Here is a 20,444-nt window from a genome sequence, read left to right on the forward strand (position 1 = left end):
GTGCCTCCACAGAAAGGCAACACAGCTCTGCACATTGCTGCCCTGGCTGGACAGGAGCAAGTGGTGGCAGAGCTGGTAAATTACGGGGCCAACGTCAATGCCCAGTCCCAGGTGAGACCCCAGCCAGTGTCGGAAGAGACCCCGACCCCCCTGGCAGAGCCCCCTGCAGAGGAGCCACCAGCCACAACGGATAACCATACAGTTAGAAACAGTTATAATACAGATATGCTGCATTATACTGCATGGAACTCAGGGTTTGGGGTCTGAATTTCTGAATGTATTTCAATTCAAACCATGAATTGAAATGTGAATTTGAATTAAAGAAAGCAGAGATTAATTCAAAGAAATTCAACTGAGACATGAAACATGAAAGTCGCATTCCGTTGCCACATCTGCCACTTATTACTAAAATAAATATAGATACCATTTCAAACATAAGCTTGATTATAACTCAGATATGTCAACAGTATTTAGATTTTTGTCATGAAATGTTAGGTTCCCTTCCATTCTGGAGTGTTTGATTTAATGGGAAATGTATTCTTTTTCCGATATTTCATAACATGCAAGTGAATTATGAATTATTACCGACCAACTACAAAATTATCTCAGAATATTTCCAGACCACTTTAATGATTTAAACTCCTTTTAAGAGGAATTTAAAAACTGAAATATTTCAATGTTATACATAGTATTACCATACATGATGTCAAAATAAATATTTGTACTGTGAATTGTAACATACATTAGCAATTAGCATTTCATTGAATTTCATTTAATTCAATTGTGCTTCCTTTAGTTAAAATTCAATTACATTTCTGCTGCCTGTGGTATGTGGCCAATTCAAAGCAATAATTGAATTGGAAATATAGCTGTGAGCAGCATTAAGAGCAGCATTAACAGGGTCTGAGCAATAGAAATAGTATATCTTGGTCACCCATTGGGCACTCTGGCAATGAAATGGGCAAAGGCCATACCTTTAATAAGCATGTTTATCAATTGCATGTTTTCCAAGTTGCAAGATTCTACCTCTAATATGTAATGAGTTATGTCTAATACATGCTACCATGCTATTACCATAGACTACTGTCCCTTCCAACTTCATGTTTACCAAATTCCTATGGTTCAATGGTAATAGCCTTCAGTGAACAGTAGTGCCCTCCACTGGCGTAGAATGGCCACATCCCTCGATAGGGACTAGTTAATTTAGCTAGGGACTAGTTCATTTAGCTAGGGACTAGTTAATTTAGCTAGGGACTAGTTCAGAGATTCTACATACCAAATATTGGGTGAATCTGAGTTGTGGTTTATGAGAAGAAGATTTTTTAAGCAATTTAGCATTACGCCAGCACTTTTTGGTCAAAGTTTGATGATCTGTGGTTTCCATGTTTTTTTTTTCTGTATCACTAAACTTGGAACATATCTTCAGGGACATGTTGTCAATCATCTCTACGAGTTGGATTTGATAGTTTGGGCTAATGATTTGAATGTGTTTTGAATGTGTGCATGGTTTTTAATGAACTGCAGCGCCACCTAGGGGCCAATGAGTGCTAATGTTGCATTATGGGTTCTAACATCCTGCCAAATTAGATGTTTTTACCAGTGTTGTTGAGATATTGACAAAAATGAACAACAATGGGGTCAATTTCATGCCTTAAGTATTGAATTCAAAATAAAATAAATTGTAAACATGAAAAATGAAGTTGAAAATGTAGATCAAAAACCCCCCAAAAAGTATCAACATGTATGGAATTGTAAACAAAAATAATGATATAAAAAGCAACAATGTTTTTTTAGCGTGAGCAAAAGTCTCATTTAAAAGGAAGAACAAACTATTTGAAAACCAATGTAAAAATACTTTTCAGTTAAACTTTTCCAACAACCAACCCTATTGAATCCGTTCAGCCTACCAAATCAAATCAAATGTATTTATAAAGCCCTTTTTACATCAGCAGATGTCAAATAGTGGTTATACAGAAACCCAACCTAAAACCTCAAACAGCAAGCAATGCAGATGTGAAAGTACGGTGGCTAGGGAAAAACTCTGTAGAAAGGCAGGAACCTAGGAAGAAACCTAGAGAGGAACCTAGAGAGAGAGAGGAGAATTAGAGAGTTGGTTGTTGGAAACGTTTAACTGAAAATAATTTTTGCAATAGTTTTAAAATTATTTGATCTTGCTTTGAAATTAGAGTTTTGTTTATGATTTCAACTTTCATTATTTAACTTTTCCTTGAAAATATAATTTTTTTAACAATTTATTTGTATTTTATTTTGAATTCAATACTTAAAGTGTGAAATTGACCCCAGAAAAAACAGAAAAAACTACAAGAACAGAAAACTATAGGTGCTACTGTAGGATGCCTAATTAAGAAGCAATTTGCAATTAAATTCAGAATTGACTCCAACCCTGATTGAGTAAGAAAAAAGAAAGTTGTTGGGAGCACTTATAGAATGTGAAACTTTCTTTATTTTTACACAGTTTCAGTTTACTATTCCGTTAGTCAGCACCTCTACTAACATTTTTGGGTGTGCATAAGCTCCTGCATTTGACCCAACCCCTGACTGAAAGATGACGTTAGGCCATCGTACACTCTTACAAGAAAAGGGTATATCTAGAGCCTAAAAGGGTTCTTTGGCAGTCCTCATAGGAGAACCCTTTGAAGAATCCTTTTTGGTTCCAGGTAGAAACCAAAAGAGTTCTACCTGGAACCAAAAAGGGTTCTAAGTGGAAGCAAAAAAAGGTTCTCCTGACGGGACAGCCGAAGAACCCTTTTGGAACCCTTTTTTCTAAGAGTGTATTAACTCAATGCAACTCTATGTTAATATCTGTCTGCCTTCTTGTCTTTCTGTGTGCCTGTGCTTCCTTCCTCTGTGTGTATGTATGTGTGTGTGTGTGTGTGTGTGTGTGTGTGTGTGTGTGTGTGTGTGTGTGTGTGTGTGTGTGTGTGTGTGTGTGTGTGTGTGTGTGTGTGTGTGTGTGTGTGTGTGTGTGTGTGTGTGTGTTGTGCTGCTGTGTTGCTGTGTTGTGCCCCTCCCTGTGTGTGTGTGTCCATGTATGTGTCTGTCTGTAACAGAAGGGCTTCACTCCGCTCTACATGGCCTCACAAGAGAATCATCTAGAAGTTGTGAAGTTCCTTTTGGAGAACGGGGCCAATCAAAGCCTTCCCACTGAGGTAACAGCCAATCAGCAGAGCATAGGGTTGGAAGATTCCCGGAATCAGAAAGGAATAAGCAGGAAATTATTCCATTTACACCTACACCCCACTACACCTCCTGCACTATTCCCTCCATCACTTATCAATCCTTTTGACTCTCACTGTCCTTCCCTTCTCCATCTGTTTCTTTAGGTCACTTAACCTTTCTTGAGCTCTATCTACTCCTCTTTCCTCTGTCAGGATGGCTTCACCCCTCTTGCCGTGGCTCTTCAGCAGGGACATGAGAATGTCGTGGCCCTGCTCATCAACTATGGCACCAAGGGAAAAGTCCGTCTCCCTGCGCTGCACATAGCGGCGCGGAATGATGACACGCGCACAGCTGCCGTGCTTCTACAGAATGACCCTAACGCAGACGTCCTGAGCAAGGTAGGTACTCACTGTGTGTTTGTTTGAGTGTTAGTCTTCACTTTAGTGGCAAACTTTAGTTTAGTGTGTGCCACAGTGAGTGAAGATGATACTTGTAGAATTAGAGGCCGTCAGTTTTAGAGCTGTATAGAATAAGGTATGGTCTCCTGTGTGTCACTATAGACAGGCTTCACACCGCTCCATATCGCCGCACACTACGAGAACCTGAACGTAGCCCAACTGTTGCTCAACAGAGGAGCCAATGTCAATTTCACCCCTAAGGTATGTCTGTTCCCCTCTGCCCTAGTATCACTGACACAGTATTGTTAGCAGTCCCTCACTGGTTTCTTTCTGGTCCTACTGTCGATCCCCTACCTAATGTGTCTACATTTCTCTCTAGAATGGCATCACACCTTTGCACATCGCATCCAGGCGGGGGAACGTGATCATGGTACGACTCCTGCTGGACCGAGGGGCACAGATTGATGCCAAGACCAAGGTACTGTACTGCATCCCCTCCCCGTGTCTCTCTCTCTTCCTCATCTGGTCAGGCCCTGCCCTGTTACACATACAGTGCTATATTGTCCCAGTCCAGGTGTTAACTGTCCTCTCTCTCTCTGTCTCTCTCTCTCTCTCCCTCCCTACCTCCCTCCCTCCCAGGATGAGTTGACTCCACTGCACTGTGCAGCCAGGAACGGACACGTGAGGATCATTGAGATCCTACTGGACCAAGGGGCTCCCATCCAGGCCAAGACCAAGGTACACATAACGCTAACCCACCAAGGCCTGATTTCTGGACTGTTGTTCTCAAATACTGTATGCACACAACACAATAAGTCATGGATTGTATCTCTCTCTTTCCTATAGAACGGCCTGTCTCCCATCCACATGTCAGCACAGGGGGACCACATGGACTGTGTGAGACAACTCCTGCAATACAACGCTGAGATTGATGACATCACACTGGACCACCTGACCCCCCTGCATGTGGCAGCCCACTGTGGGCACCACCGCATGGCCAAAGTGCTGCTGGACAAGGGAGCCAAACCCAACTCCCGTGCACTGGTCAGTACTACACTCATACATACCTACCACACATCTTTGTTAAAGTGTGTTGCCTTCGTGACCATACTGTTGTATTGTGTTCTCAGAATGGTTTCACTCCGCTTCACATTGCCTGTAAGAAGAACCACATGCGTGTGATGGACCACCTGCTCAAACACTCAGCGTCCCTAGAGGCTGTGACAGAGGTGAGAGAGATAGGGGCAAGAGAAAGAGATGGAATGTAAGCTAGGGTAAGAAAAGAGAGGGATTCTGCTAAGGAGAGAGGGATGGATATCTTTATTTCTACGTATGATTCTTTCATTGCTTGTTTTTTCTCTCCCAAGTCTGGCCTGACTCCTCTACATGTGGCGTCGTTCATGGGCCACCGCAAAATAGTCACCCATCTGGTACAGAAGGGGGCTTCTCCCAGTGCTTCCAATGTAGTGAGTACTCAAATGTTACCCATCCACCCACCTCATCACTGACCGAACTGTCGTGGTAATTTCCTGTATTACTAAATGATCAGAGTTTACAAACCACACACGTCAGAGTTATATTTTACATTCCATCTTTAATTATATGAGCTTCACCATAGCCCTTTTGACTCTCAGATCAATTCAGTGTCTATAAATGAATTCTCTGAGAGTCCTTACAAAACAATTCTTAGTATCTTTTATAGCCAAGATACACCCCTCTCAACTCACATGACGAACCACAGATCTTAGGAACCTTTTACTTGAAAGAGGAGTATCCCATAGCCAGATAGCCTTAGCTATAAATTATCGTTCAGTTTGGTCTCTTTAGACGAGATTCTAATCTTGTGCTTGGTACTTCTTAGTACGAAAACATTACCTCATCCAATGGCATATATCAATTGTCAATTCAAGATACTCCCATCTCAAATACACCCCCTCTTCTCCCCATCCTGGAGAAGCTCACTAAGGGGAGTGAACCTCTAGGTCATATACTATCTCAAGATTCATCAACACATCAGAGGGGTAGTACATTGATTCCAGACACTGCCATACTCCTCCCCCCAATGGGAAAAGAAGGGAGTGACTAGCGTACAGACATAGTGGAGCCCTTCTCCCTTTCTGATATTTTGCATATTATGAAAGTAGATAAAAACATCTTATTTACCTATGTTACCTAACTAATTCTGATTCAGCTACGACAGAAGCTCTGGCCAATTTTCACAATGTTTTGTGTTACTGATTTACACTGCTCACACACATGTGTTTGCCTGGTTATGTGTGAGCAGAAAGTGGAGACTCCTCTCCACATGGCATGTAGAGCCGGACACTATGAGGTGGCAGAGTTCTTACTGACCAATGCAGCACCAGTAGACGCCAAGGCCAAGGTAATGACTTCACACACACACACGCACGCACGCACGCACGCACGCACACACACACACACACACACACACACACACACACACACACACACACACACACACACACACACACACACACACACACACACACACACACACACACACACAACAATCTGAACAACATTAAATTATCTTGCCACTTGACTCCTATGTATATTTATCTCTCATCTTCTCTCCCTCTCTCCTCTCCTCCGCCCCACCCTGTCCAGGATGACCAGACACCTCTCCACTGTGCGTGTCGGATGGGCCACAAGGAGCTGGTCACTCTGCTGCTGGAACACAAGGCCAACCCCAACTCCACCACCACAGCCGGACACACACCCCTCCACATCGCTGCCCGTGAGGGACACACTCAGACTACACGCATCCTACTGGACATGGAGGCCCAGCAGACCAAGATGACCAAGGTACAGTCTGTTGTCCAATGCCCACACACTCTACATACACACCCCTCTATCAACTGTCTAATACTAACACACTCCTAACCTTTTCTCTGTGTGGGACTGTGTGGTCTGTGGTCCCTGACGTCTCTCTATCTGGGATGTCTCTGCAGAAAGGCTTCACTCCTCTCCATGTGGCTTCTAAATATGGCAAAGTGGACGTGGCAGAGCTGCTGCTGGAGAGAGGGGCCAACCCCAACGCTTCTGGCAAGGTAAGGGTTGGAGAACACAGGGAGGGGGAAGAGCAGGGCTGTTGGGAGGGAAGGGTCAAGGTATTTCAGGTTGAAAGATGTCAGAGTTAAGTTATGGTGGTTTATATGTGTGTGTCTCCTTTACCTTTAGAATGGACTGACTTCTCTCCATGTGGCTGTCCATCACAACAACCTGGACCTGGTTAACCTGCTGGTCAGCAAGGGAGGCTCCCCACACAGTGCAGCTAGGGTGAGAGACTACACACACACACACACTCACAGACGCAGATATCATCTTACAATGCACTCATAAGCATTAACTCTGGTCCTCTTGTTTCAGAATGGCTACACCCCTCTCCATATAGCGTCGAAGCAGAACCAGGTGGAGGTTGCCAACAGCCTGCTGCAGTACGGCGCCTCGGCCAATGCTGAATCCCTCCAGGGGGTCACGCCCCTTCACCTGGCAGCTCAGGAGGGCCGGCCTGACATGGTGGCCCTGCTCATCTCCAAACAGGCCAACGTCAACCTGGGGAACAAGGTGAGGCCTCAGGGACTGATGCAGGGAAGGAGTTAAGATTATTTGGGTGAAAGCTGTTAGTACTGCTGCACCCTCAGCCGGTCGGGAGAAACCGGAAACATCTGGTTTTCATGGGAAAAGGAAGACAGCCTGTGACACGACTCTCACTTTTGAACTTTCGCTCACTGTTTACAGTCCCCGGTGAAATATATAGCGGATGGCTATAGATAGTGCCTTTAGTTCTTTGAGATTAAATTCTTGCCACAAAGTCGACAGACACCTCATACCAATTTTGTTGGTGTCAACTTTGTCGGAGATTCCATTATTGCTAGATAACGCTAGCTAATATCAGTCTAGCAGCTATGTATCTATGATATGTGCTAGCTTGCTCTCTGAAGTTGTTTCCCTCTAGAATATGAACAAGGCAAAACTCTATCTTAACTCCTCCTCCATATTTACTGGATTGGTTGAACAGTGCAGAAGAAAACTTCATCTGACAGTTTTTATTTTGTTGTTATGACCAGATGTGGGGCATCCCGCTCAGGTGATTCTTTATGCCTGTGACGTTAGGTTAGTTCTGCTGTAACAATATGCCTGATTTTTGCCCCTGGCTCCTCTCCCCTCAGAGTGGACTGACTCCTCTCCACCTGGTGGCACAGGAAGGCCACGTGGGCATCGCTGACATCCTGGTGAAGCAAGGGGCATCAGTGTATGCTGCCACACGGGTAAGACCACACTCCTGTTGACCTCTGGGACAAGGCAAGGGACACAAAAGTCTCTCTCTGCTCAGTAGCATCCAGCGACACACACTGTACCACTTCTGGAGTCTGTAAACACCTTTCATTTTTAAAGCATCTCAGTAGATAATAGGATATTGCAGTAGAGAATTGCATTCCACCCAACATGAACACTCCTTTGTGCCAGGTTGTAGAAAGTTGGTATAAAGTACACACCTCTGCCTTATTATGACATGCACACTGTTACAGTTCATTGCTATCTGAAGCTAATCTTAAGCTCAGTGAATCTTAAACGCAAGGTCAGTGTGGTATGGGACCTAACAGTAACAGTGCTACATAGTGAACGATGGGGGCTCCATGGCAGATAGAGTATCTGAGACGTGACCTTTCCTCTCCTTAGTATAAATAGCCACTGACTGGTTCTCCTGTCTCAGGGTTACATTACCATCATCATTACACAACCTACGTACCCTCAGGCCAGCTAGGGCCTCCATTACCCTGAAACTCAGTATGTCAACCGCAGAGCATATATGGTAGGAGAGACATACTATAGATATCGTGTAGTGTGTATGTGTTGAATTTGTAATCATGTGACTCGTTAACTGTCACATGATTTCGTTAACTGTCTCGTAGTAAGTCTGTGCTGGTTGTATTGGATACTGATGGGGTCCTAATCTCTCTTTCAGATGGGATACACCCCTCTCCATGTTGCCTGTCACTATGGCAATGTAAAGATGGTGAAGTTCCTCCTGCAGCAGCAGGCCAACGTCAACAGCAAGACCAAGGTGAGCACCTCCCTCTGGACATCAATGGAACTACACTTACACAAAATTATCATTCAATTTTAACAGTGAATCACAGTAAATATGAACTGGCTATGTAATGTGATTCCTTTCATTGTGTCTCATCAGTATGTTAATGTTTGTGTCTCTTTCCCCCAGGTTGGTTACACTGCACTGCACCAGGCAGCCCAACAGGGCCACACAGATATCGTCACCTTACTGCTCAAACATGGAGCCCCACCCAACGAGGTCACCACTGTAAGTACCACTGCTTTTCACTCCCTTTCACTCCTCCACTCATCCCTCGATCCCTCCACCTCACTCTCTTTCTCTCTCTGTCTGTTAGAACGGTACGTCAGCCCTGTCCATCGCCAAGCGTTTGGGGTACATCTCCGTAATCGACGTTCTCAAACTGGTCACAGAGGAGACGGTTTCCATTGTAAGGAGTAAACAAGTACCAACTCTTCAAATATTTATATTACACTCCTTCTGACTCAATGCAGACAATCCTTCCATACTCTTTGTCTCATCTTGAACCTGTCTCTCTTCTCTCTCTCTTCTGCCATTCTCTCCCTCAGACCACCACAGAGAAACATCGTATGAGTTTCCCGGAAACAGTGGATGAGATATTGGACGTATCAGAGGATGAAGGTACACAACACTTACAATAATTTACAGACAGTAGAACACACAAAGACAGATACCCCACAGAACACACTTTCTCCTCTTTTTGGCAAGATAGGAGATATATTGTACTTTAATTTCTTATTAATAAAAATCCTCATATCTTGCAGTACAGTTGGTTGGCAGTCCATTCTGGCTTTAATAATGTATGAACAATTTGAACAGACTTATTGCAAATGATTTTATAATATTGCAGGGCCTCCTAAAATATTCCTCTTTCACCTTTTGATTTTTTTAGGAATTGCACAGCTAACAATGGGTATGACTGTCTCCTTCTCTCTTCTCTGTGCAGTGCTCATAGGTCGTCTTAGAGTGTGTGGCTCCATTTCAAGCTCTTGCCGTCTTTCTCCCTGGTTCTCTTTCTCTCCACCTTCTTTCTCTCCACCTCTTCTTCTACGCCTGGTCCTTTTGGGACTGTCTCTCTCCTGATGTTCAATGTGGTGCATGCGTTTCATGGTTTCATGTCTATAACCTTTCTTTATCCCTCCAGTAACATAGACCTGACTCTCAGTCACTAACTCCCCAGATCAGATGTACTCTACAGTATCATTCTCTCCATGTCACCGCAGCTGGGGGCTAGGGATGGCTGTCCTCACCAGCCTACAGTACTCTAAGAGAAAAGCCCAGTAGTGGAGACTGGACACTCACCCATTCAGTTTATCAAACCATTCACTACAAAAAAAAAAATCAAGGTGAAAATGGAATTCTCTGGTAAAAAAAAATGTGCCAAAGCTACTGTACTGTATCAACATTCCAAGATGTTCCAAGATGTTGATGGTGTTTTCTGGATGTTGTTGTCTTGTTGATGTTGTTGGTTTGATGTCTTTATCAATGTTCCTTCGTTACATCAGCTGTTATTTGTATAGTTTGTGTCTGTAGTCTGTAAAGATGTGTGTGTACGTGCTATGTGTGTTTCCATTGGTGTACATATACTGTGTAAGGAAATGAAAACACAGTGACTGTGAAAAAATACATTTTGCACACAAGTCTTCATTACACCCACGGGTGTCTGATCAACCAGTAAAGTTCACAGCGTAAACATTACAACACCCTTGACAGTGATGTCAGAGGATGTCACACCCTGGTATTTTTAGCTCCATGATAATTAAACTGACAAATTGACACTGTTGGTCTAAAATTAGAAAATAGTCTAGTTGCTGCCTTAAAGACACATATAACCTACTCACTACAATGTTCAAATATATAATAGACAAGTAATATTTTTATATTTAGACAAATGCACTTCTGTTTTTGAAAACATCCTACACACAGCGCTCAAGAGATAAAATTTACTAGGTAGCTCGCTAGCTCTCTAGCTAACGTTTTGTTGCTTGTCCAAAGTCCAACAGCTAGCCTGTGTAGCTAGCTAACGCCAGTCAGCTGAAAGCTTGCTAGCTAACGAACAGGCAAAGAAAGGTAGCTAGCCAATTACTGTAGTTGTTTTAATTAGCTAGGTAGCTAGCTAACATAACGTTATACCAGTCAGATGAGAGCTAATGTTGACTAGGTAGCTAAACAACAAGCGAGGAAAGCTAGCTATATTTTGCCAAGTAAGGTTTTTCATAAGGCTAAAGTCAACATGTGTAAACTGCTGACCTAGACACTTGAGCACAAACAAATATGAACAAATAAGCTAGTGAACATACTTGGTTTCTATGATAGCCAGTTAACATTAGCTAGGTAACTTTAGCTAAGGTAAGACTCTAACATTAGCTAACGCTTATGGCCAGTTCATGCACCACAATATATCATACATTCTTACTCAAAACATAGCTCTAGCTAACGTTAGGTAGCTAACGTAAACTCGTACGTCGCCTTGGTCCGTACAATTGCCCTTATTTTAGTGCCCCAAAAACGTAATACTTCCAGATCAACTGTAATGTCAATACCATTGTAAAGTACAATTTCTCCCCTTTCCAACAGAATCAATTACATTACCTAAACACTGCCCGTTTCTGCATAATTCAAGCAGGCAATGAGCCCCGTCGGGTCTTTTTATAAATGGCGGGTGGGGAAGCGAAACTAATGCGTGATAGTGAGAAGGAGAGATGTCGTGTGGGAAAATTTGCTTTTTTTCACTCGATCTGTCCAACTTATCACCTTATCGCCTCTAAAATGTAAATAAAACACTAGAAATATTTTATATAATGTGTGATTACATACCTATTTGAAGGTTTGTGTCGAATTTGAATCAGGTTTTTAGGGCGGTACTGAAGTGATATTAGAAGTAAACAGCAGCTTTGAGAATGATGATCGCATGCAATGATGACGAAAAAATGACTAGTTATCCCCCCTTACCCCCGTCACTGTCCATTTCTTGTTTTTAAAGGATGAGAGAAGTGCTACACCTGGTGGAGAGAGATTGTAAGACAGAAATAGTTGCTTTATGCGTGCTGTACGTTACGACATGACACGCCACGATGTAACGGAGGGTCCGTTTTTTAAACTTTTCTCCAATACTATAGAGCCATTACCATGTCGATCAACGCTTAAATAGAAACCTAGTTCACACCCTCGATTTTGAAGTCAACACAGTCCCAAATAGTTTTCTTTGTAGCCTCGTTTGAATGTTGCGGTTGCGCACATTTGTACGGAATGGGGTGAGTTTACGTTAGCTAGCTAACGTTAGCTATGTTAAGTTTAAAAATACCAACATTTGAGAAACTGCCATGATGCTCATGTTAGTTTGCATTGCTAGTGCTAGCTACAATCAATGAGATGCATTGCTTAGGTTTACTACCGAACTAGCAAGTGAGTAAGCCAATTTTACCCCAATAAGATTGAACCACAACTCAATGTTGATGTTATATCCTAGCTACATTCTTCCACAAAACATAGCTAAGTTAGCTAGCTAAATAAGTTAAAAGCAGGTTCAAATCCAACGCCAAACTTTGGGAAACTGTCACACAGCTAGCTAGCTATCTTACAATGCATGCAATGGGCATAGCAAAACTAGCTAGGTAGACTACTTCATAGACCAAGCTATGGTAAGATGAGGTAGTAAAAATGCAATGGTTCTGATGATGAACTTAGCTTTATGATGCTTTTGGGAAACTGGGCCCTTGACAATAAATTATGCGAGAGACAAAACACTTTTTTTTAAATTACATAATTTGAAGCACACGTGACATTTTCGAAAGACACCTCATTTAATTTTGTATAATCACCTTCCGATGTAAAAACCATGGAAATTGGTCTGAAGCTGAAAAATAAATTAAATTCACATGAGCACCACAATGCCTACTTCACTTATGCTCTACCAAGGTTTTCCAGCACACAGCTTTGACAGTAGCTATGTTTGTCCATTGTTCTTCAAACAATGTGTGTTCAGGTTACTTAGGATTCAACTCTCAAACAGCCTAATTCATACACTTTACAGTGTCCTGCTATTAAATAATATATATATATAATTAGGCTGTATGTATTTTTAGATATAGGCCTATTGTGAATGTGTATTATTGTTTCTTAGCCTATGTCAATATTACACAGGTAACTGAACAGTTACAGAAATCAGGTGTGGTTTAAGGAAGTGGAACTACAGGCAGGCACCACGTTAATACAATACAAAACAGCTCGCTCCATCAAGCATGATGGGGATGTAAGTATAAAAGCAAAGCTTGCTTTCATATAATAATGAAAAAGTTTGAAAAGGTAGTATAATAGGATTAGTGTGGTGTGTGAAAAATACAATACTTGAACTTGTATGCGGTACAAATCCCATTATTGTGGGAGCACCTCCTCTAAGAGTATTAATTAGGCAGTTTGAGAAGGTTTGAATCCTAAGCAACCTGCATACACATTGTTTGGCATAGCTACTATAGTAGGTCAAAGCTGTGTGCTGGTAAACCTTGGTAGAGCATGGGTGGAGTAGGCATTTTGGTGGTCACCTGAATTTCCTTTCTACTTCGTAATCAGACCAATCCCTGCTTCTCTCTTAAAACATTGTTTTTTGTTTTTAAAATCCATGATGAGTCCTCTATCTATCTCTGTGGTGCCAGTGCACTTGTGTGTCCATGTAGTTGTACTCCATGTACTTTGTGTGTTTTGTCACAGCCAGGACTCTCAGAAGGAGAGAAGAAACCTCTCAACCCTGTTTAAATCAGTTTAATTGTGCCAGATTGGGTCCATGTTGACGTGGACTATGTCTCAAGGGACAGCGAAATCCCAATGGACATGGCTCTAGTGATGTTGTCTTGTTTTAGACTCAGTTCATGTTGGGCCATATTGTAACTCTCCAGATGTTAAAGAAATCTGGGGTATTTTACCATACTTATCCAATATGCTGTGCTCCAAATATTCAACTACTGGAAACAGTTTATAGCTGAAAAGTATATGAACACATCACATTTGAGATGAATATTGAACAAAGTGTAGGGGCCATTTTATTTCTGTCTTTCTCCATGTTTTCTCTCTCCATCTGCCTTTGTGTCTCACTGTGACCGTGGCTTCACTAAATCTCTTGCCATTGACACATGTACAGCATTAACACATGCACAGTGTGTGGAGTGTAGTGGCCCGTTAACTCACCAACCTAACTACTATATAAACCATGTGTTATATTTACTGAACTCATTCTATGCTCTCTAACTCTGACTCACATGTTTCAGTTATCTTGTATGTGTCTTTATCTATTACACCCCTCTGACCCGGTCTGTCCTCTCTCTCTGCCCTTCCTGTTGTTGTCTGAAGGGGAGGAGCTTTTGGGGACGGAAGGAGCCAGGTACATGAAGATGGATGACTTGAAGGACCATGATGACGATTTCCTGTCACCCAAGAAATCTATGGAGTACGAGAGAGGGCTGGGCACTGTGTAGGGGGCCTAGAGTGGGGGGGTAGAAGGAGGGGGTTAGAGTGTGAGTGAATGGGGGTACATTGATAGTAAAAGAAGGGTGGAGGTATTGTAAAGAACGGGGAATGGATGGGTTAAAGCTATATTGGGATGTAGGAAGTGGAATGAGAATATATCCCCTACACACTCCTTGTTTTCTTCCGTCCAACAGCAACTACTCGCCTGCCATTCCCAGGATCCCTTGTGTCTCCCCAGAGATGGTCCACCTAAAGGAGCATGAGATGGAGCAGGTACAGAACAAACTGGTTAGGTTCAATCCCATGAGGTTGCCATATTATTAATGAAAACATTTGTATCGCTGTAACCCTGTGGAGGGTGAATAGAAAAGTAAAAATGCTTTTTCTGTCTATATTTTAGGTACACACTCCAATGCCATTACATAGGGAGTATGATGACGACTCCCTGATCCCCAGCAGTCCAGCTACAGAGACTTCTGACAACGTCAGTCCTGTGGCCAGCCCCATACACACAGGGTCAGTACACAACCCTAACCCTAAGTCTAACCCATACACACAGGGTCAGTACACAACCCTAACCCTAAGTCTAACCCATACACACAGGGTCAGTACACAACCCTAACCCTAAGTCTAACCCATACACACAGGGTCAGTACACAACTCTAACCCTAAGTCTAACCCATACACACAGGGTCAGTACACAACCCTAACCCTAAGTCTAACCCATACACACAGGGTCAGTACACAACTCTAACCCTAAGTCTAACCCATACACACAGGGTCAGTACACAACCCTAACCCTAAGTCTAACCCATACACACAGGGTCAGTACACAACCCTAACCCTAAGTCTAACCCATACACACAGGGTCAGTACACAACCCTAACCCTAAGTCTAACCCATACACACAGGGTCAGTACACAACCCTAACCCTAAGTCTAACCCATACACACAGGGTCAGTACACAACCCTAACCCTAAGTCTAACCCATACACACAGGGTCAGTACACAACCCTAACCCTAAGTCTAACCCATACACACAGGGTCAGTACACAACCCTAACCCTAAGTCTAACCCATACACACAGGGTCAGTACACAACTCTAACCCTAAGTCTAACCCATACACACAGGGTCAGTACACAACCCTAACCCTAAGTCTAACCCATACACACAGGGTCAGTACACAACCCTAACCCTAAGTCTAACCCATACACACAGGGTCAGTACACAACCCTAACCCTAAGTCTAACCCATACACACAGGGTCAGTACACAACCCTAACCCTAAGTCTAACCCATACACACAGGGTCAGTACACAACCCTAACCCTAAGTCTAACCCATACACACAGGGTCAGTACACAACCCTAACCCTAAGTCTAACCCATACACACAGGGTCAGTACACAACTCTAACCCTAAGTCTAACCCATACACACAGGGTCAGTACACAACCCTAACCCTAAGTCTAACCCATACACACAGGGTCAGTACACAACCCTAACCCTAAGTCTAACCCATACACACAGGGTCAGTACACAACCCTAACCCTAAGTCTAACCCATACACACAGGGTCAGTACACAACCCTAACCCTAAGTCTAACCCATACACACAGGGTCAGTACACAACCCTAACCCTAAGTCTAACCCATACACACAGGGTCAGTAGACACAGCCATGTGTGTGTCCATCCTACCCTGCCTGTAGGCCTACACTGACAAATGCCTTATGTTGTCCATAAATCAATCTCTAAGAGTGACAATAGAAACGTTATTATACCGTGCAGTAATGTGAGGCATGTCTCTTGTCAGGTTCCTAGTGAGTTTCATGGTGGATGCTCGGGGCGGCTCGATGCGAGGCAGCAGACACAACGGTTTGCGTGTCATCATCCCTCCACGGACCTGTGCCGCCCCCACACGTATAACCTGCCGTCTGGTCAAGCCCCAGAAACTCCCCACCCCTCCCCCCCTGGTGGAGGGAGAGGGCCTGGCCAGCCGTATCATCTCTCTGGGCCCAGCCAGCATGCAGTTCCTAGGGTGAGGACTTTAATAAACACAATATAGAGTATTGAAGAGAGGACAGGTGCATGAGTTGTCAACAAAAGACAATAGGTCAAATTTTGAGATCAGGATAAAAATTGTGTTCCACCTTCTGTGAGGGTATCCCCTAATTCAGGGGTGTCAAACATACGGCTAATTACATTGTGAGAATGACGTTTGAAGCCTCATTGATGTGTGTCTCTGTGTCTGTGTGTGTCTGTCAGGCCTGTGATCGTGGAGATCCCACACTTTGCAGCTCTGGGTCGAGGGGACCGGGAGCTGGTGGTTCTGAGGAGTGAGAATGGCTCTGTTTGGAAGGAACACCGCAATCGCTACGGGGACGATGTGCTGGAGACTATCCTCAATGGGATGGATGAAGGTAGTAGAATGAGAAGTTCTACTAACTCAGTCAGACCTATTACAGTCCCTGATAATGGCCTGTTTGGTGATTATTAGTGCTTTCTTATCGGTACTGTATCAGTATTCTCCACTCTTATTGACCGCTCTGTTCTGCCTGTTTATTCCTTTAGATCTGGAGAGCCAGGAGGAGCTTGGGAAGAAGCGTATCCGACGAATCATCTCCACTGACTTCCCCCTCTACTTTGCTGTGGTGTCGCGTGTCCAGCAGGAGAGTGACCTGATTGGCCCAGAGGGGGGTCAACTGACCAGTAAGCTGGTGCCGATGGTCCAGGCTACGTTCCCTGAGACAGCGGTCACCAAGCGAGTCCGTCTGGGCCTGCAGGTGAGATGGGAGGATGAGGAGGAAGAAGCAGGAGGAAGACATTATAGTTAGTGCCTGCCTGTATGACCAAGCATGCTATATGCAGGGTTGGGGAGTAACTACATTACAGTTACATGTAATCTGTTTGTTTTTTTACTGTAACTAATCAGTTACTTTACCAGCAAAAATATTGGAATCAGATTACAGATAATTTAAAACATATATGATTTCTTCTTGGATTACTTTTAAATTCAAAAAGGATGTTTGCAAAAATATATTTTGACACCTTTCTGTTTTCTCAATGACAATAATTCAGCATTAAAAAAAGGTGCAAGTTTAAGTTTGTTCCACCTGAGCGAGTCTGACCACAAGTCAGAGACCACTATGATGACACATCAAATGCGTTTAATGGATCCTTTGTCTTCTTCTAATGCCTGTTAAGGGGAAAGTTATCCAAAAGTGTCGGAAAGTAATTAAGTTACTGAGTTTAGGTAATCCAAACGTTACGTTACTGATTACCATTTTGGACAGGTAACTAGTAACTGTAACAGACTACTATTAGAAAGTAACCTACTCAACCCTAGCTATATGTATGCTATATATATTTGGTTTGATCAGCACATTTTATATAAATGTTTTCCTTGCCAAGGAAATTGCCTTTTTCTTTGTTCTACACACAAACAATGAGATTTACTACATACACGTAGTACAGTAGTCACTTAACAGTGGGAATATTAACCTTCAAAGTTTATATGGGGCTGTTTTTGAAAGGGCATCATCTAGTCACCAATGTTTGCAAATGATTATGCCAGTATCCTAAAGCTTAATGCATCATTCACTAATGTGGTTATGTTCTATAACTATAGTCATGGTTACATAATGCAGAGGTACCTTGTTACAGTGAATGTTCCTTAGCAGCATGCCTGTTATGATCAGAGTGGAGAGTGGTTTTGATTTGATTTCATTCCAGTGGTTTTATTGGCCTACATACTGAAGTAGTCTCATATTTTGAGGGAAATATGTGTATGTTACGGTGAACATGGCACAGCATGAACTTCACCATGCATGGACCTTCCATCTCCCCTGCTGCTTTGGAGCATCCGCTGTGCTCCAGTACATGCAGCCTGTAGAGCTGTGAATGTAGAGCCTCGTAACCCCAGTCCTAGCTTTACGCTAGCAGATACGCTAACCTTTTCAAAGGTTATACTAAGTGAGGCAGTTCACGTGAATGTGTAGCGAGGTTTAGACATTCATTGTCAATGTACACTGAGTGTGCAATTAAGTGATAATGCCCAAGAAGACGGTGTTTGGTGGATATACGTACTAGCAAGGGTGTTGTCAGGCCCGAGATGAAGTCGAGGACCGGCAAACCATGCCAATCTATCCTCCAAACATCGGCTTCAAGGGCATTATCACTTTTATACAACGGGTTACCAACATATTAGAATAATGATTTACACATTTTCATTAAACACATTTGTATTAATTTATTAAGATACAGTTCATCCTTCCACAAGATATAGTCCCGACACAAATATAGGGTTGCTACCCAAGCCGGCTGGTCGTTTGTACTATCAATTCTGTTTGGTTGCCAGAGACGCGACCCAGTCGTTATGTCTTTTTAATCTCTATCTATGGACGCGACCCAGTCGTTCATTCTAAATGTTCTACTGCCATACTGGCTGGCAACGTTCTTATCCCTTCCTTGCTAGCTAACCAACTACGGCTAACTTACTGTCACGTCAAATAGTGCAGCCAGAATAACAACAAAGTAGATGCATTTGTATTTGTTTAAACTATTTTCTAGTGATTTATTTGGTACATCCATAACAATGAGCTAATGAGGAGCAATTTCACCTGGCATAGAAAATGTGCTCTCTTGTCAGGACACTGTTGTTCAGAGGAGCTAGCCAACAACACAGCTAACACAATCACTTCAAAATGAAGCTGGAAAGACTGCAAACTAGCTGCACTTCGTTTCATTTGACCTGTTTTCTATTGATATTTATTTGTTCATATCCATAAAAATTATGCTGATTCATGATTTTCTCAATCCATGACTCAATTGTCTCAAGGCTTAAAAATCCTCATTTAACCTGTCTCCTCCCCTTTATCTACACTGTGTCTCCTCCCCTTTATCTACACTGATTGAAGTGGATTTAACAAGGGACATCAATAAGGGATCATAGCTTTCACCTGGATTCACCTGGTCAGGCAATGTCATGGAATGACCTTAATGACCTTAGTGATCACTGTTTCACAGCCTGTGTTCGTAAAGGCTGCTCAGTGAAACGACCTATCCTGATTTGTCATAGACGCTTGCTAAAAAACTAAAATGATCAAGCCTTCCTTCATGACCTGGCCTCTGTAAAATGGTATAGAATCAGCTTGATCCCCTCTGTCGACGACACTTGGACCTTCTTTTTTTGATATTTTCGGGGGTATTGTTAACAAACACGCCCCCATAAAGAAAATGAGAATTAAAAACGAGTTCAGCCCCTTGTTCGAAAGTGATCTTGCAGAGTTACTCCACCTCAAGAATTGCATTTGGTGCTAAAGGAGCTCCTTAAACTTGACCCCCCAAAAAAACATCTGGGTCAGATGGTTTAGACCCTTTCTTCTGTAAGGATGCTGCCCATATCGTCGCAAAGCCTATACCAACCTTTTTAACCTGTCTCTCCTTTCTGGGGAGGTTCCCATTGCTTGGAAGGCAGCCACAGTTCGTCCTTTATTTAAAGGGGGAGATCAGGCTGATCCTAACTGTTAAAGTCCTATTTATATTTTGCCCTGTTTATCATAAGTGCTGGAAAAACTTGTCAATAATCAACTGACTGGCTTTCTCGATAGTATTCTTGATAGTACAGTAGTCTATAGTATTCTCTTGGGTATGCAATCTGGTTTCCGCTCAGGTTATGGATATGTCACTGCAACCTTAAAGGTCCTCAATGATGTCACCATTGCCCTTGATTCTAAGCAATATTGTGCTGCTATTTTTATTGACTTGTCCAAAGCTTTTGATACGGTAGACCATTCCATTCTTGTGGGCCGGCTAAGGAGCATTGGTGTCTCTGAGGGGTCTTTGGCTTGGTTTGCTAACTACCTCTCTCAAAGAGTGCAGTGTATAAAGTCAGAAAAGCTGCTGTCTCAGCCACTGCCTGTCACCAAGGGAGTACCCCAAGGCTCAATCCTAGGACACACGCTCTTCTCAATTTACATCAACAACATAGCTCAGGCAGTAGGAAGCTCTCTCATCCATTTATATGCAGATGATACAGTCTTATACTCAGCTGGCCCCTCCCCTGATTTTGTGTTAAATGCTCTACAACAAAGCTTTCTTAGTGTCCAAAAACCTCAAATCAAATCAAATAAAGTTTATTTGTCACGTGCGCCGAATACAACGGGTGTAGACCTTACAATGAAATGCTTACTTACAGGCTCTAACCAATAGTGCAAAAAAGGTATTAGGTGAACAATAGGTAGGTAAAGAAATAAAACAACAGTAAAAAGACAGGCTATATAGAGTAGCGAGGC

The 20,444-nt window shown here is 42.9% G+C and overlaps 1 protein-coding gene across 19 annotated transcripts in view; it reads left to right on the forward strand.

Moving 5' to 3' along the window:
- The window catches only part of LOC129826373 (ankyrin-1-like), a 200,687-nt gene that overhangs the window by 137,242 nt on the left and 43,001 nt on the right, over positions 1-20,444 (forward strand). For 12 of the 19 annotated variants that reach the window (XM_055887022.1, XM_055887029.1, XM_055887026.1 and 9 more), the window contains 26 exons: positions 13-201; positions 3,072-3,170; positions 3,393-3,578; positions 3,741-3,839; positions 3,958-4,056; positions 4,218-4,316; positions 4,425-4,622; positions 4,709-4,807; positions 4,946-5,044; positions 5,863-5,961; positions 6,207-6,404; positions 6,551-6,649; positions 6,780-6,878; positions 6,969-7,166; positions 7,772-7,870; positions 8,569-8,667; positions 8,824-8,922; positions 9,011-9,103; positions 9,243-9,315; positions 9,587-9,607; positions 14,038-14,134; positions 14,349-14,427; positions 14,555-14,670; positions 15,965-16,189; positions 16,417-16,571; positions 16,723-16,934. In XM_055887022.1, coding sequence (XP_055742997.1) covers positions 13-201; positions 3,072-3,170; positions 3,393-3,578; positions 3,741-3,839; positions 3,958-4,056; positions 4,218-4,316; positions 4,425-4,622; positions 4,709-4,807; positions 4,946-5,044; positions 5,863-5,961; positions 6,207-6,404; positions 6,551-6,649; positions 6,780-6,878; positions 6,969-7,166; positions 7,772-7,870; positions 8,569-8,667; positions 8,824-8,922; positions 9,011-9,103; positions 9,243-9,315; positions 9,587-9,607; positions 14,038-14,134; positions 14,349-14,427; positions 14,555-14,670; positions 15,965-16,189; positions 16,417-16,571; positions 16,723-16,934 — 3,228 coding nt within the window. The remainder of the gene's footprint in view (positions 1-12; positions 202-3,071; positions 3,171-3,392; positions 3,579-3,740; positions 3,840-3,957; positions 4,057-4,217; positions 4,317-4,424; positions 4,623-4,708; positions 4,808-4,945; positions 5,045-5,862; positions 5,962-6,206; positions 6,405-6,550; positions 6,650-6,779; positions 6,879-6,968; positions 7,167-7,771; positions 7,871-8,568; positions 8,668-8,823; positions 8,923-9,010; positions 9,104-9,242; positions 9,316-9,586; positions 9,608-14,037; positions 14,135-14,348; positions 14,428-14,554; positions 14,671-15,964; positions 16,190-16,416; positions 16,572-16,722; positions 16,935-20,444) is intronic. The other 7 variants (XM_055887027.1, XM_055887040.1, XM_055887035.1 and 4 more) reach the window with 4 other exon arrangements.

Source organism: Salvelinus fontinalis, chromosome 28 (assembly GCF_029448725.1).
Source record: "Salvelinus fontinalis isolate EN_2023a chromosome 28, ASM2944872v1, whole genome shotgun sequence".
Lineage (NCBI taxonomy): Eukaryota > Metazoa > Chordata > Actinopteri > Salmoniformes > Salmonidae > Salvelinus > Salvelinus fontinalis.